The sequence below is a fragment of the Thunnus thynnus genome, chromosome 6, assembly GCF_963924715.1.
Source record: "Thunnus thynnus chromosome 6, fThuThy2.1, whole genome shotgun sequence".
Classification (NCBI taxonomy): Eukaryota; Metazoa; Chordata; class Actinopteri; order Scombriformes; family Scombridae; genus Thunnus; species Thunnus thynnus.
In genome coordinates, this window is record NC_089522.1 from 33061943 (window position 1) to 33079693 (window position 17751).

The 17751-nt window shown below is 38.6% G+C and overlaps 1 protein-coding gene across 3 annotated transcripts in view; it reads left to right on the forward strand.

Annotated features, from left to right (window-relative positions):
* The window catches only part of gripap1 (GRIP1 associated protein 1), a 60142-nt gene that overhangs the window by 22834 nt on the left and 19557 nt on the right, over positions 1-17751 (forward strand). For 2 of the 3 annotated variants that reach the window (XM_067593475.1, XM_067593477.1), the window contains exons 12-23: positions 988-1035; positions 1138-1237; positions 2715-2792; positions 3287-3379; positions 6329-6463; positions 7364-7459; positions 7559-7669; positions 8128-8229; positions 8460-8573; positions 11355-11432; positions 15821-15916; positions 17595-17651. In XM_067593475.1, coding sequence (XP_067449576.1) covers positions 988-1035; positions 1138-1237; positions 2715-2792; positions 3287-3379; positions 6329-6463; positions 7364-7459; positions 7559-7669; positions 8128-8229; positions 8460-8573; positions 11355-11432; positions 15821-15916; positions 17595-17651 — 1108 coding nt within the window. The remainder of the gene's footprint in view (positions 1-987; positions 1036-1137; positions 1238-2714; positions 2793-3286; positions 3380-6328; positions 6464-7363; positions 7460-7558; positions 7670-8127; positions 8230-8459; positions 8574-11354; positions 11433-15820; positions 15917-17594; positions 17652-17751) is intronic. The other variant, XM_067593476.1, reaches the window with a different exon arrangement.

The following is a 17751-nucleotide window of genomic DNA, read 5'->3' on the forward strand; positions in this document are numbered from 1 at the left end:
GGGATTGACTCGCTTTTGGAGCCTCAAGTGGTCGTTCAAGGAACTGCAGTTTTTGGCTTCATTTTACAGCCGCGGAGGTTGCTGCTAGAAAATAACACGTATTGAATCATGTAGTAAACAAAAACAAACCAAAATATGTTTTAGATTCTTCAAAGTAGCAACTGTTTGTCTTTCTGTTGGATTTCTCTCAACCAGCATCCAGACTTTGACTGATGCTGTACATCAAATAAAAAAACTTATCACATTACAAATTTGATTATACATTTAATGTTACATGTAATTAATTTACTAGTTAGATCTCATTAATTTATATATATTTTATGCTGCATCACAGATTTCAAACATGACTCAAAGTGTCCAGTAGATTTTATCAAAAACCATCTGCATGTTATTAACAACTCTTCATCGTTTGATGAGGTCATTCATCTCCTGTATGGAATAATCCAGTGCAGCGATGTCCATGAAATCACTTTTATTGATGTATTTATTGTGGTTGGTGATTATTTCATGTGTACTTAATGAAGTGTGTACGTTATCTCTGGTGTTATTGGGTTGTTTTGATTCGTTGTTGAGCTGATTGGATCTTTATGAACTCGACCTCCATCTAAATATGCATTTAGAAGTTTGTTATAGTTGTATTCGTCCAAACCTCTGACTTCCTGTCGCTTCTCTCAGACTGAGGAGCTGCTTTCTGCTTTTGTGAATGATTCCTAAAGTTAGGACGAACATTATTTATTTAAGCTGCTCTTAACTCCACCAGTTAGGAGACAGTTTTAGCCTGAGGATGAACACGACCTCTGATGGTTCGTCTGCCAGCTGAACTTCACTCCGTCTACTCCAGAGGACGAACCAGTTAAAGGGATACTGAGAAGAGCTGTGTCAGTCCGACTGGATGTTTATGTTCGATCAGCTGAGTTTAAGACAGAACAGACAAGAACGTTTATAAAAACACAGACTGATGAAGTTTATGTTTGTGTGATTTTGTAGTTTTCAGCGTCTGCAGGGAGAAAAGGAGGCTCTGTACAACGACAGCAGGTCAGAACCGTAATATCACTATTATTATCACCTCCACACTGACACGCTGTGATTATACAGCAGATGATGACACGTTGTGTGTTTTTCTTTGTTTCTCTGCAGGACGAAGATCGATGAGATCAACCAGAGGAAGGAAGAAGAGCTGAAGGCCATGAACATCCGCATCCAGAAGCTGCAGTCAGACGTGATGGCAGCCAATCAGGTCAGACCTCAGTGACACACAGCCTGTCAGTTTACACCATATACTCATATACTCATATACTCACAGTAACACATCAGTATCTGCAGATTATAAACGTCTTAACAAGCACTGAGTTCAGTTCCCTCAAAAAAGACATTAGAAGGTATTAAAAAGTCTTAAATTTCCTGTTCAGAGATGTTGAATATCGTCTCTTTCCTGCTGTAGACGGTAAAATTAGTTGTAAGTTTTTTTGCATTAACCCTTTCATGCATGAGTTATGATAATTTCATTTTTTTTAAACACGCATTTTTCAAGGAGTTTGTCCAACTTAGTGGACAGATGATTAATTGTCATTTTCTCCAAACATAAAATCAATACTTGGAAATTTTAACAATCATATTACTCCTTAGTTGTTACTTGATGTTACAACATTTTATTTACCTGCAAGGGTCTTTTACTATAGAAGGATTGGCAAGATGTTCCTGAGCTGAACAGCATTTCTGGCCGGCAGGCGGCCATCTTGGTTTTGAGTAATTTGTGTTGCACTTACAAAGGCTGGCCAATGGATGGCAGCGTCTGGGACGACACACTAGAGTGCACTGTGTTGGCTGATGTGCAACTACACCATTAAAACCCATTAAACCCCATGCATATATACTGTCCACTGTAATGACCACTATTCATGAAAGGGTTAAATTATATTTTTACTCTACAACAGTCTGATGTGTCAGTGTGTAATGTGTTGGTTGTGGCTCGTAGTGATGAACCTACAGAGAATTATCAGTGACTCTGCAGCTTTATAGTGAGTTTCAGCTCATTGTTTATCTGTCCGGCTGCAACTTTACTGTTCTGCTTCACTCTCAGCGTCTCATAGCGTCTACAGTTAGCTGTAGACTAGTTGGTGAACATAATGGAGCATTTAGCAGCTAAAGAGCCAGATATTTCCCTCAGGAGTTGGTAGAGAGCAGAAACAGAGCTACATTCACCAGATGGACAGAAACATGACTCCACATGAATGATAATGTTGCTCCATAACTATTTGCTAACAACTTCAACATATCAACTTAAAAGCTGATGATGACTCAGTGTTATTGTGTCAGTTGTGTCTGATGAAAACTAGTGGACAAAACATCACTTAATGCAGGTTTAAATGAACCTATTGTCAGATAAATAATAAATATGTCCCAACTGGTTTTCCGTCATTCTGTATGACCTTAAAAAAGTCTTTAATTTGATGAACACTACAGAAACTATTCTGTCATATTTATACTATTAAACCTTTGCATGTTTGGGCTGAAAAGGCCACTTTTGATTTAAGTAACAACAACATGTTTCCTCCTGTGCCTCCATCAGAAGTGGTAAAGCTTTCTCTCTATCTTTCTCTTCTTGTTTTGTTTTTCTCTCTGTAATGAATGTCAGTCTCTGGCAGCTTCCACTGCAGCTAAAGGCTTTAAGTTAATTAAATTCCACACTGACTAACCTTTTGTTTTTTATTTAGATGACAGCAGAGCAGAGAGAGCAACTGCAGAGCAAAGAGAAAGAACATGAACTGGCTCTGAACACTCTGAAAGCCCAGGTAACACACACACACACACACACACACACACACACACACACACACACACACACACACACACACACACACAGTGATGTGAACTGCTGCTTTGTTGTGTCGTTACTGGACGTTTGTTTCTTCCCTGTCAAAGTGAAATATTAACTAATCTTCATCAAGAACAGATAGATTTTTCTTACTCGAGCATTTCGTAGGATTGAAAAGATAAAAATATGTTTTCCGTGATGACGTTGGTGTTGGTGTAGCCTGGTGTTTCTCTGCCTGCTGCTCTGTGTGTGTTTCTGACCTGAATCCTTCTCTGTTCTTTATCCCTCTCTTGTCTTTTTTTTACCTTTTCTGTTCGCGTTCCTTTGCCTCTGTTTGTTTCTGTCCTTTTTGCTGTTTTGGTTTTCTTTCTTCTCTTTCTCGGTTGGTTTCTTTGCATCTTTCTGTTCTTTGGTTTCTGTCCGTCTCCCGTCTCTCCGCTGCCTCCTACCTGTGGTGCGCCGGTACTGCAGGTAGCCAGTCAGAGCGCAGTCAGTCAGGAGCAGGTGGACAACATCCTGCAGGAGAACGATGCTCTGAGGACTAACCTAGCTGCTCTAGAACAGGTAACGCACCTGGAGAACGTTACCTGAGTACCGTAATACTGGTTATATGACTCTAGAACCCTGACACTACCTCATCAAAAACACTCAACAACCATGTTCTGAGAAATTAACTGCTGCAGAGCAGGTATAATACATCACGTGTATAAAATGCTATTTATTTATTGAACATGTGGGCACAAAGATGAGACATAAGAATGCATATAAAATAACAATACATAGCATATAACTAAAATTAAATAACAAAATAACAGAACACACATTTTCACAAAAAAATCAAAAACACTAAAAAACAAATACTGCTAGCTGCATACACAAGAAAACAAACAAAAAACAGACTCCATTTACTATTTGAAACCTCAGTCAGCAGCTTAAAAACTTAATTCTCAAAAAGAAGAAAAACAAATAGCTTCCAGTTTAAGAGTCATAGCACACTTGTCAGCCGCGCCACAACAAGAAGACATGAGAATAATAAGTACGCAGAATAACAACAGTTGCGCTTTATTAGTTTTATTATAAACAGAGATCCATTTTCTTAATCTTGGTTCAAAATATGGCCACTTCTTTACAATACCAAAACAAATATAAAATGCTGTTTAGAACCCTGGTCCTAAAACAGCACTCTGAGCAATAAACTAGCTGCTCCTGAATATGTAATAAACCTTGAGAACTTTACTTATGAGTCCAACTTCAACTCAGTGTTCTGTGGATTAACACAGCTGCCATGAAACCGTTGATATACCTGAAAAACATGACAGAGAACCTAGAATAACACTCTGCTGTCATAAACACTCTACATCCAAATAAACTAGTTGCTACATAACAGTTATAGTACATCACATGTTTAAATGCGATGTAGAACCCTGGCTGTAGAACAGCGCTCTGAGCACTAAACTAGCTGCTCCTGAATATGTAATACACCTGGAGAACGTTATCTAGAAGGTTAACCCAGAAATAGCGTTCTGTGGATTCATTTAGCTACAGTAAAAGAGGAAGTACACCTGCAGAGAACCCTAAAATTATCATTAAGCTGTTGTAGAACTTGTAACACTTGGAGAACATTATCAAGAAGACTAACTGCAAAACAATGTTCTGTGGACTCTCCTGACTGCTATAAATGAGGTCATATATCTGGAGAACATTCCTTAGAGAACCTTAACACTATGTCATTTGGACCTCCAACACTAAAAAGATATTCTGAGAAATAAACTAGTATATAAATACAGTACGATGTTACGTTGGATCATGACCCTAGAACAAGTGTTCTGAGTGCTAAGATAGCTGCTCTAGAACAGGTAATAAACCTGCAGAACATTATCTTGGAAGTTAAATTCAATTCTGTCATGAACCCAGCTGTCAGATATCAGCCTGGAGAACATTACATAGAACCCTAATACTGGGTTATTAATAACCCCAACACTGTAGTGATATTTGGAGAAATAAACAAGTTCTTACAGAAAGTATAATGTGCTAGAACCCTAACCCTCGAGCTGTTGTTAGGTTAATCTAGCTCTAATAATTTCTTCATCCTGAAAAAGTATCTAGAACCCCTTGTGCACCTGCTGTAACTGGAACACACTGGTTCTAAATAGGAATATATAGAACTATAAATCATCTCATTTCTCAGTGTGGAACTTTAACCCATTTTACAGGAGAACACTGCTCTGAGGACTAATCTGTGTGCTCTTGAACAGGTAATTGTATCTCAGTCTTAGAACGTAGAACCCCTTTCTAGACCTTTAACTATGTATGAATACCCTGAAACTAATTTAGGCCCCCAGACCCTTGTCTAGAACCCTTAATACTGTTCTGGATTAATGCAAAGCAAAAAAATAACAAGCACATAGAACTGATCAAGAACCATAATCTACATTTCCAGTCATGATTCGTAACTGAGAAATCTGTATGAATCTGTAGAATAATTAATAATTCACTGAGAGAACCCTGCATCAGAACCCTGAAGAACCCACACAGTGACCGGTTCATTAGCAATTAGCAAACCTGAGATCTGACAAATTCTGTAGACCTGTCCTAACTAGAGCAGGTCATATATGAAAAGAATAATTTATAGAACCTTCAACCTAGAACAATGTTCTGAGGATAACATTTGCAAAACTTTAAAACTTTACTCTGTGGACTGGACGACGGCTCTAGAACCTATAAACCTAGTTAGAAAAGGTGAATTTCCTAATATTCTATCCACAACCTAAACAACAGAAACCAATATAGGTCCCTAGAACCTTACCTAGAACCTTTAATACTGCTCTTAATTATTACAAAGCAAGGCACCTTAAAAATGACATGAGAACTCACCTAGAACCCTAACTTAGGCAGCTGCTTTGAGTACCAGAGGAAGAGCATTGATAATGTCTGAAATGTTTCCAGAACCCAAATCACTGTATTGTTTGAACCTATAAATGAGTAGTGATAAATGCACTGAGAGAACCGTGCATCAGAACCCTGTAGAACCCAACACAGTGACCAGTTCATTAACAGCAAACCTCACATATAAAGAACTCATGGAGAACCTGAACTAGAACCTTCTGTATGTTCTCTCTATGCTCTAATAGATACAGAACTCTACTGTCATCTACTGTCCAGTAGAAATATTAGAGGACAGCAGAAACTATCAGATTATATTAAATGAAGTCGTCATTTGTCATCTGTTGTCAGTCTAGCATCATGTTCTGTGGTCATCTACTGCCCTCTGCATCCTCTACTGTATTCTACTGTGTCCTGCTGCTGTTGATTGTTGCCTTGTGTCATTTTACTGGTGTTTACTCATCTGCTCTGTAGTTTTCTGGTGTCTGATGTCTTCCACTGGTGTTTACTGTCTGCGTCTCCATCTTTAATCATCTCCTTCCTGCTGACCCGTAGATCCGTAGTATCTTGTTTTGGTTTGGTCGTAAAGACGTGACAAAGTACTCAGGTGTATTAAAAACTTGTGTGCAGATCCAGACGGTGAAGACGCAGGAGATGAATCTGTTGCGTGAGCAGCAGGAGGCGCTGACGATGGAGCTCCAGCAGAGACGAACCGAACAGGAGAGTCTGCTGGCCCAGAGAGACGACCTGGACTCCCAGCTGCAGGTTTGTTCTGTCCGTTCATTAATGTTTTACCTTCGGTTTGATTGTAAAAGAGTAAAGATAAAACTAAGATGCATCAAACACAACACTATCAGGATTATTCCTAAATTCAATGACAATCAGCTGTTAGCATAAAGAAATGCCTAAATTATTCTACATAAAGGCAGTAATCCTTGATGCCACGTGTAAACTGTTCACGTGTGGAGAGTAAATATCAGAATTAATGGGAAATAAACCAGAAACAGAGTCATGAAATATTAAAACACTGGAGGTACTACTAGCTAAGATGGAAAGATATCTCGCTAACAGCCCCTCACTGTGGCTTAGGGGGTTTTTTGTTTGTTGAAATCAAATCACTACTGATAGAAAATAAAATTACAACCATAAAAATACCAGAATTTGACTGAGAAACAGCAGCAATGTGAAGCATTAAAAACCTCCTTCAAAGCACCTTGACACTGGCAGATAGACGAGTTCGTGCAGCAGAGCTTTAAATCTGAAACCTGTGTGTGTGTGTGTGTGTGTTTATTAGAAAATGTTTTTCTTAAGCCGTGTTCAGATCGGCTTTAGCTCTCTGTGAAAAAACGCAGCTCTCTTATTGATTTGAATGAGAATCGTCCAGAAAAAAAAACATGCAGGAGACAAAGTTTAAACTGCTCAACTTTTACTGCAACACAATATGTTTACCAAACATTTACACACAAGCAACACTACTTACTGTAATACTTGTATTTTGTGCAATGACATTAAAGTTCAGTCTGATCTGATCTAACAGATAAATGTTTGGAACATTTGTTTGTAGATAGAAGTTGATGATCAGATCTGTGTGTGTGTGTGTGAATGTTTCATGAGTCTCTTTTTTTTAATATCCTGCTTCCTTCTTCTTCTTCTTCTCTTCTTCAGGAGTCCAGTTTTGCGAACAGGAAGTTGTTGGAGCAGTTAACAGAAGAAGGACAAGAGAAGGAGAAACTGTTGAGAGAGCTGGATGAAGCCAAGAAGGTACAAACACACAAATAATCAATAAAACATATTAAACTCACACTAATGATGCATACAGACATAACAGACGTGTGCGTGTGTGTGTGTGTGCGTGTGCAGACAGCGGAGAAGAGGAAGGCCATGTTGGATGATATGGCCATCCAGCTGAACCAGGAGAAATCTGACCACAAGGAGGCGCTGTCAGACCTGAAACTGCAGCACGAGAAGGAGGTGAAACACAAACAAACCCGACATCATGTTTGTTTTCTTCTCTCATCGTTTCATTTTCTTTACCTCTTTCTCTCTTTTTGACTATTTTATTTTGTTTTGAATTTATGTTTTGTTATTTTGATTCTTTTCTGTTCTTCATTAATTATCACTGCACTGTTTCTCTTCCTGTTTTTATTTATTTCATTTTTTCTTTTTTCTGGTTTTAATTGTGTAAAAAAAACAAAAGTCCTAAAATTTTCGTGAGTGAAGCCTGAACGATTTAACTAGTTTGTTTTCCTCCTCTCCTCCTCTCCTCTTCCTCTTTTCCTCTCCTCTTCCTCTCTCCTCCTCTCCTCTTCTCTCCTCCTCCTCTCCTCCTCTCCTCTTCCTCTTTTCCTCTCCTCTTCCTCTCTCCTCCTCTCCTCTCCTCTCCTCCTCCTTTCCTCTCTTCTCCTCCTCTCCTCTCTTCCTCCTCTCAGGTTCTGGGAGTCAGGGCTCGTTATGAGAAGGAGCTCAGAGGACTCCATGAAGACAAGAATCGTTCTGAGGAGGAGATCCGACAGCAGCTTAGAGATGAAAAGGTAAAGAGGAGGAGAACGATTAGTGAGGAGAGGAGGAGGTGACAGCTTCAGTAGCGAGGAAGAGAGAGATTATAGATATTATGATATGAAATACTCCATCTGAGTGTGTGTGTGTGTGTGTGTATGTATGTGTGTGCGTGTGTGTGTGTATATGTGTGTATGTGTGTGTGCATGTGCATGTGCGTGTGTGTATGTGTGTGCGTGTGTGTATGTGTGTGTGTGTGTTTCAGGCTCGTACCAAAGAGCTGGAGGGGCTGCAGCAGCGGGTGGAGGAGCTGCAGGCTCAGGTTCAGTCCATGGAGGGAACCAAAGGATGGTTTGAGAGACGACTGAAGGAGGCAGAGGTCAGTCTGCCGTTTAGTCCGACCGTTAACTTATTAATCTGACAGTTAATTTATTAATCTGACCGTTAACCAGGTTGGTTAATCTCCTGTAGATTTATAAACTGTTAGTTTTCTGCTGCAGAAACTCAAAGAGCAACTGAACACTTGAACACATCTTGTTATCTTTGACCTCCAGCTGGTTCAGCTGCAGTGATGTTGTGTAGTTTAGTGTAGTTTAGTGTAGTTTAGTGTAGTTCAGTGTAGTGTAGTTTAGTGTAGTCTAGTGTAGTTCAGTGTAGTGTAGTTTAGTTCAGTGTAGTTCAGTGTAGTTTAGTGTAGTTTAGTGTAGTTCAGTGTAGTGTAGTTTAGTGTAGTTTAGTGTAGTTTAGTGTAGTTCAGTGTAGTTTAGTGTAGTTCAGTGTAGTTCAGTGTAGTTTAGTGTAGTTCAGTGTAGTTCAGTGTAGTTTAGTGTAGTTCAGTGTAGTTTAGTGTAGTTCAGTGTAGTTCAGTGTAGTTCAGTGTAGTTCAGTGTAGTTTAGTGTAGTTCAGTGTAGTTTAGTGTAGTTTAGCGTAGTTTAGCGTAGTTTAGCGTAGTTTAGTGTAGTGTAGTTTAGTGTAGTTTAGTGTAGTGTAATTTAGTGTAGTGTCGTTTAGTTTAGTGTAGTTTAGTGTAGTTTAGTTTAGTGTAGTTTAGTTTAGTTTAGTTTAGTGTAGTTTAGTTTAGTTTAGTGTAGTTTAGTTTAGTGTAGTTCAGTGTAGTTCAGTGTAGTTTAGTGTAGTTTAGTGTAGTGTAGTTTAGTGTAGTTTAGTTTAGTGTAGTGTAGTGTAGTGTAGTTTAGTTTAGTGTAGTTTAGTTTAGTGTAGTTTAGTGTAGTTTAGTGTAGTTTAGTTTAGTGTAGTTTAGTTTAGTGTAGTTTAGTTAAGTGTAGTTTAGTGTAGTTTAGTGTAGTGTAGTTTAGTGTAGTTCAGTGTAGTTAAGTGTAGTTTAGTGTAGTTTAGTGTAGTTTAGTGTAGTGTAGTTTAGTGTAGTTTAGTGTAGTTTAGTGTAGTTTAGTGTAGTGTAGTTTAGTTTAGTGTAGTTTAGTGTAGTGTAGTTCAGTGTAGTTTAGTGTAGTTCAGTGTAGTTTAGTGTAGTGTAGTTTAGTTTAGTGTAGTTTAGTTTAGTGTAGTTTAGTTTAGTTTAGTGTAGTTTAGTTTAGTTTAGTGTAGTTTAGTGTAGTTTAGTGTAGTTCAGTGTAGTTCAGTGTAGTTAAGTGTAGTGTAGTTTAGTGTAGTTTAGTTTAGTGTAGTTTAGTTTAGTGTAGTTTAGTGTAGTTCAGTGTAGTGTAGTGTAGTGTAGTTTAGTGTAGTGTAGTTTAGTTTAGTGTAGTTTAGTTTAGTGTAGTTTAGTGTAGTGTAGTGTAGTTTAGTGTAGTGTAGTTTAGTTTAGTGTAGTTTAGTTTAGTGTAGTTTAGTTTAGTGTAGTTTAGTGTAGTTTAGTGTAGTGTAGTTTAGTGTAGTTTAGTTTAGTTTAGTGTAGTTCAGTGTAGTGTAGTGTAGTTTAGTGTAGTGTAGTTTAGTTTAGTGTAGTTTAGTGTAGTTTAGTGTAGTGTAGTTTAGTGTAGTTTAGTTTAGTTTAGTTTAGTGTAGTTTAGTGTAGTTTAGTGTAGTGTAGTTTAGTGTAGTTTAGTTTAGTTTAGTTTAGTGTAGTTTAGTGTAGTTTGGTGTAGTGTAGTGTAGTTTAGTGTAGTTTAGTGTAGTTTAGTGTAGTTTAGTGTAGTTTAGTTTAGTGTAGTTTAGTGTAGTTTAGTTTAGTGTAGTTTAGTGTAGTTTAGTGTAGTGTAGTTTAGTGTAGTTTAGTTTAGTTTAGTTTAGTTTAGTGTAGTGTAGTTTAGTTTAGTTTAGTTTAGTTTAGTGTAGTTTAGTTTAGTGTAGTTTAGTTTAGTGTAGTTTAGTGTAGTTTGGTGTAGTTTAGTGTAGTTTAGTGTAGTATACTCCAGGGTCCACGTGGACACACAACAATAATGTGTGTTGTGTGTCCAGGTGGTCTTGAGGATTCAAATTTTAAAACAACATTTTGACACTTTGCAATTCATCAGATGACTTCAATCTAAAGATCAAACACTGAACCTGGAGCCTCCTGTCTGTTTAGTGTGAAGGCCCAAACGCACTGGGAGGATAACTGACGTGTATCAACTGATGCTCCTACGACGCGCTGCGAGCGTCAGATTTGAAATTCCGACATCACAGAACCAACACAAATTAGTCATTTTGTCCGCGTATGAACCGCTCGCTGAATGTAATGAATGAATGAAAAGTTCAGGCCTTTAACAACTCATTTTAACATCGAGATCAGTAAGTTTGACAAAATAATCTTAACTCAAGCTCCACTTACTTGCTTTTTCTGGAGCTTTTGACTGCATTTCATGGTCTTCAGCAACAGATGGGATCCTTCCAGTTGTCATCATGTCATGTATCATATAATTGATTGGATTTATTGAACAGGACAGTGTGCAGTATGAAGCATAAATGATGCACTGCACTACAACAGCACAACAACAAACAGTACAAAGCAAAAAAAACAAAAACAAACAAAAAAACACACAGAACACAAAATACAAATCTACACACAACAGCATGTATCATATTTATTACTTGTTGGGCTTTAAAGTCACATTTTCTACAGTTTTTGAATCGATGTGAAGATTGTTGCTTCTAAAATTTCTGTTGTGTACATTTTGTCACCAGATTTATTTATTTATTGTGTGTGTGTGTGTGTGTGTGTGTGTGTGTGTGTGTGTGTGTGTGTGTGTGTGTGAACAGGAGAACATTGAGAAGAATTCTCTGGAACATCAGGAAGCGATGGAGCGACTACAGAAGGAACACACACTTCATCTGGAGGTAAAAACACACAGAACAAGATGTTTCAGCATCTTTGTAAATATAAATATATGTGTAGGTGTTTGTTTATACATACAGTCTGTGTAGGTGTGTGTGTGTGTGTGTGTGTGTTGAATGAGGTTCAGCTCTAATTGAATGTGTGTTTCTAATTAAAGCGTAGTTGTCTCCATGGTAACACAGATAGGTTAAATCGTGTTAAGAGCAGATCAGAGTGGAGGAGGCTGACAGTCTGTTAGAAAGACTCTCAGCTCTCACAATCTGTCCGCAGGTTCAGTTCACTCTGTTTCCATCACTGTGGTGTCTCATAGAAAACTCCATATTCACTTTATTCATTTATGATGAAGAAAAGCATCAAATTATCATATTAATCTGGTATCACAATAGTTGTAGATCAATTGTCTGGTGTCGATTAATCAATTAATCATCGCAGCTCTTTTCATTCTTTCCTTGTTGATTCCTGTCTGATCCTCCTGCTTCAACACTGAACTGTTACACAAACAAAACACTGCAGCTAACGATTATTTACATTATCAATGAATCTGCTGATTATTTTCTCAATTAATCATTTTGTCTATAAAATGTTGTTATAATCTCGTCTTCAGATGTTTTGTTTTACTCGACCAACAGTTCAGAACTCAAAGATATTCAGCTGAATGATGAAGAAAAGCATCAAATACTCAAATCTGAGAAGCTGAAACCAGCTAATATTTTACATCTTTGCTTAAAAAAAGACAAAACTATTATTTGATTATTAAAATAGTGTTATTAAGCTGTTGACTAATCGATTAATCAACTAATCACTGCAGCTGTAAACTGAATACTGGACTTGTAGATGATTAAAGTCATTCCAGTGGAGACGTTTATATCAGAGACAGTAGAGATGAAGGAGGAAGAGAAGCAACTAAAGTTCAGACTCAAACTGGAGACATTTTGGTTCGTCGTCAGCGTCTCTAAAGAAGGAAGGAACTTTATTGTCCAAACAGTGGAAGATTATCTTTAGTTTCACCGTGTAGCACCAAAAAACAACACAAAACAGGACACAACAACAACAAACATCATCATTTAAAATAGTTTTCATGAATCTCAGGGTAGGTTATACATTCAGCATCCTAATTGCATTTGGCCAGAAATACTTGCATCATATTTTGATGACTCTTCGTCGTCTGTAGCAGCTCCTGGAGGGTAAAAACTCACAGTGTGAGTGTGAAGGATCCCTGATGACCTGAGAAACTTTACACCCTGTCAACACAGAGACTGTAGTGTGAGCAGCAACACGTGGCTGAGACTCTTTCTGTACAGACACAGTATTAAACTTCAACTCTGTTTTACACACATAACTACAGTCAGTGTGTATTTAGACTCTCAACGCTTCCAAAACACAGGTGAACTACGTTCAACGCTGCACCTGAACGCCTCCTGTGTAGAAACACAGACGGAGCGGTCGCTGCTGCTGCTGCTCACGCTGCGCTGTCTGTGTAGACATGATGTTACTCTTCATATTTAGTTCATATTGAGTCCATAAGCAGCACAGATGCACTAACAGTTGTCAGGATGAGAGCTGATGTCTCTGCAGTGAGATGATGACACATTAAAAACAGATTTTCTGGGCTCAGACAAAGTTTTGCAGATATTTAAATAATGAACTGTGCACATAAAGGACACATGAAGTCTTAAAGAAAGGGTCGTAAAACACAGTTTGGGTTAATTGTGATCAGAGCGTTGATGTTTTCAGATAAGAGATTCATTTCATCTTATTTTGTGATTTTTTTTCCTGAAGCTGACTTCATGGTTCTCTAAAATCCTTCCGGGAGAAACAGTTTCCTCGGAGACGGACAGACTTCACTGATTACTGCGTGTGTGTGTGTGTGTGTGTCTGTGTGTGTCTGTGTGTGTGTGTGTGTGTGTGTGTGTGTGTGTGTGTTATCTGCAGGATAACAGTCTGGTACAAAGAGCAGAACAGGGAAACTTAATAGGAAAAGTTAATTAATGATGGAAGAGGTCTAATTAGCGGGCAAGTCGGATGCTGGGCAGGTACGCAGCTTGTCGTGGGTTTGAGTTTCAGTTGTCTCGTGTCGTTTTCCGTCTGAACACGTCGACCGGCGGGTTTTAAATCCAACCTCAAACAGAAAACTGTATTAAAACTCATCAGGAAAGCAGAGTTTGTTCTTTCTGCTCGAGGTTTTAAACTGTCACCGTTAGCTGCAACCAGTTCAACTAAAGTGTGTTTTTTTCTACTTTTTTAAATTTAAATCATTGTTTTGAAGCCTGAAGAGGTGAAAGATGTCAAATGATTCACATTAAAACAAAAGTGAGAGAAAAGTCTGAAAAATCAACAATTATTTTATAGCATAAATATATTTTTCTTCTTCTCACCTGATTAATCATCTCATAAAGATTTATTTCCTCACAGAGATGATGATGATGATGATGATGATGATTATATGGAGACAGAATATTAATTGTGCTTTCACTTTGTTTTAGTTCAGCATCATATTTAAACTATAAATGTATTTTAACTCTTTCATTCATGAGTTATTATAACCTCAGTCAGGAGTGTTTTATTCCTCTTTAGGCATGAAAAAAATAATTGAACTATTTGAGTTTGTTTAATGGTCATTTTCTCCAAACATAAAATTAATACTTTGAAATTTTAACAATCATATTACTTCTTAGTTGTTACTTTATGTTACAACATGTTATTTATCTGCAAGGGTCTTTTACTGTGGAAGGATCGGCAAGATGTTCCTGAGCTGTTGAGCATTTCCGGCCGGCAGGCGGCCATCTTGGTTTTGAGACATTTGTGTTGCACTTATAAAGCCAGTGGATGGCAGCGTATGGGACGACACACTAGAGTCCACTGTGTTGGCTGATGTGCAGCTACACCATTAAAACCCCATGCATGTATAAGAAAACAGCTTTTGAACAGCTGTTCACTGTAGTGACCACTATGCATGAAAGAGTTAACTGTAAAGTCAAACAGTGTTTTTCCTCCTCTGATCAAATTCAGACTGTTTATGACTCGTTGGACTCGTCTGAACCACTCAGGATTATCTTTGTACCTCAGAAAAATTCTGAGAAAATTGGTGAATTTCACTAGTTCTCTTAAATCACTTGTATGTTCCACTAACAGGTGACATATTCAGCTTTTAGTGATTTTCTATCATTTATATCCTGTTATGGTGACGGATGTTAAAAATGGTCAGAACTTGAGTTGAACATATGTAAAAACGCTGCCTGCAAGTCAAAGGTCAGGGCTTCAACCTGCTCTGAACGTGTCGTTTGTGAGTTGTTGTTTTTTACTTTCCTGACAAGATGACGTCATCTCGTCACATGTCCGTAAACATGCGTCTAAAGTCTGTGTTGTTCACGTTGTTCACTCTCATATTTCAGATTTGAATGGATTTGAGAAGTTGACGTTTGGAGTAAAGAAGGAGAAAAAGAAGTGAAATCCTGCTACTATAGTTTGTTTACGTAGCCTCCGGAGCCGGAGGAAGCTTCCTGAAAGCTGACCAATCAGAACAGAGTGGGCTCATCAGGAGGCGGGGCCTTAAAGAGACAGGAGCTAAAACGGCCTGTTTCAGACAGAGGCTGAACTGAGGGGCTGCATAAAGGACCAGTAGAAGATAAATAAGGAGTTTTTAACTGGAAATCATGTAAAGATATTCCAGTAGAGCCTCAGAATATAAATATATTATGTATTTAAGAATGAATCTGTCTGCGAATCTGAATCTGAGCGTCATGTGGGAACCTTGAAACTCATTTTCAGCAAATAAAAAAGTAAAATGTGTTTAGTTTATCCACCATTTCTCATCTGTGAACAGCAGTCTGTGTCTTCACTGTACGTCTGTTTGTCTCAGTTGGTTTCAACACATCTACTCGCTGCTTCTATGCTTCTTTATCTGTTTCTCATTGTTTTTCTCTATTGTAATAAACACAGAAGCTAATTCCCGCCTGATTAGGTGTGTGTGTGTGTGTGTGTGTGTGTGTGGAGGTTAGAGAGTGTGTGACATTACAGGGAATTAACAGATTCAGTTGTTTTACTCCAGAATTACATGTTTTTTTGTTTTTTTTCTCAGTCATGTGGGCGACTGCAGCCTGCGAGTGTCTTAATGTAGATTTTAGTCAAATTAATTAACAGCAGAAGATTAGAGGGGAAATTAAATGCAGGTTTGCCAAATTAATCCCTGAGTCAGATGGATTAAGAGCGAGAGGGCATCACTGAAGGTTTTTACATTTCTTAAAAACTTTTTTTTTTCCACCAGGTGAACAGAAGTGTTTCTCCGACAGATGTGTGAGCGGGTCGAACGTCTGGTCTCACTCCTGTCGTTTCTCTACAGAAGATAAAAATCCTCATCTGTGTGTCTTCTCTTTGTGTCTCCGTCCTGCAGGAGAAGCAGTCAGAGATGGAGGGACTGAAGCAGCAGATGGTGGAGGTGGAGAAACAGAGGGACGAACACGACGACACCATCGGAAAACTCAAACAGGTAACAGCTGATACAGTAGAATCGTAGAAGTCTGGTGATGTTCTGTATGTTACTTCTGGTCAACTAACAAGTATCGTGTGTGTATGAGATGAACATGAACACACACACACACCGTCCTGCTGCCACAAATACTCACTACAGCACCACATGTGTATCCATCCGCTGCTGAAAATAGTCCCCAACAAATTTCCTCCTGTTTGTTTGATCAGCTGTTGTAGGAAATCCCTGAGACATTTAAAAATTAAACTATATATTTGTGAGGTTTTTTTTTAAAGATCATCAGTTGGAATAAATGTGTTTGGAGAGAAAGTTGAGAAAAATGGTCGACCTTGTGGCAAATTTCTTCCTTTAGACAACTTTAAAAATCAGCTAAAGACCCGTCTGTTGAGATCATGGATGTATGATAAGAGCCGGATATCAGACTAAAAACGGCGCCATTCAGTCCTATTGGAACTGCTCACCTGGCGCATACGCCAAAAAAAGTTTCTAGCTTCCGGGTTTGCTTCCTCATCGTGCGGCCCACTGAATATGCGCAGTAGTGTTTCCCCCGCTGGCCCCGCCCACGAGCTCCCGCTTGGCCCCGCCCACAAGTTCCCGCTCGGCCCATAGACTTTACATTGTGATGACGTCACGGCTCGAGGAAAGTTTTACAAATATAAAACCTCCATGGATCAAAGGTTCATAATAGAAAGAGTCATAATTGATGTTTTTTACAGTTTGAGGCGTCCTGTCAACAGTTTTACAGGCGTCTCTTTTACAGCGGTGGTCTGTGAGGGAAAAAGATTTTTGGGCCGCAGGGGGATTTTTCGTTGCAATACCGCGAGTGACCACTGGGAAAAACTGGCTGCAAGGCTGAGCGGCGGCGCCCTATCCAGCTCTTATTATACCTCCATGGTTGAGATAGGAGACACTCTTCCCAAGACGAATGACAGGACATGTTTACGTTGCAGTGACGGCGCCCTCTAGTGGTCGTAGTGATTCTGGAAATCAGGTGACGTCATTATAGAGTGACACACAGAGAGAGGAAGTCGTCTACAACACATCAGACTCTAACACCAGAGATCACTGTTCACTTCCTGTTTCCAACCAACAGTCAATACTGTTAACCTTAATCACGTGTTTATTATTGTAACCATGACGACAAAGGTCCCCTAACTTTAACAAAGTAGTCATTTTAACCCAAACTACAATGATTCTATAAACCTGATCAGACCTTCAAGCTGCTCTGTGACGTTATTAAAAAGTTAGCTTCACTCTTCTTCTCTGCTTCTGTTGCTGCATGTAGATCAGTTGAATAGTGTGACTCCGTTGGTTGGAACGTGTATTACAGGAAAAAGAACCTTTAACTACAGACAATAAATAAATAAAACACATTTATTTTCCATCAGTGATGCGTAACAGAGTTTGAAGGAACAGACAGATGGTCTTTACATTTCGAGGACTTGTTGATTAAGACTTTTAGTTTAGTTTATCGTGTCTGTATTTCATGTCTCTAGTTTTTTATTACTATAACTACACAGTGACATGATTTGCAGAACGTTCACCTGAAACATGCAGAATCACTGTTATGGTTTTAAAAAGCTGCATCAGCATCACGGTGAAATTATTTTCATAACTGTGGAATTTGTTTAGTGTTTTCTACCTTTTTAACTTCTATCAATGTTTCCTCTGTCTGCAGGAGATAAAGGACACCGTGGACGGTCAGAGGATTTTAGAGAAGAAAGGAAGCGCAGCGGTGAGTTAAATGTTTATCTGACTGATGTCAGCAAATACAGAAGGCTGCTCTGTCTGTCTGTCTGTGACGGACAGGAGGAGTGGAATTTGAATAGAGATGA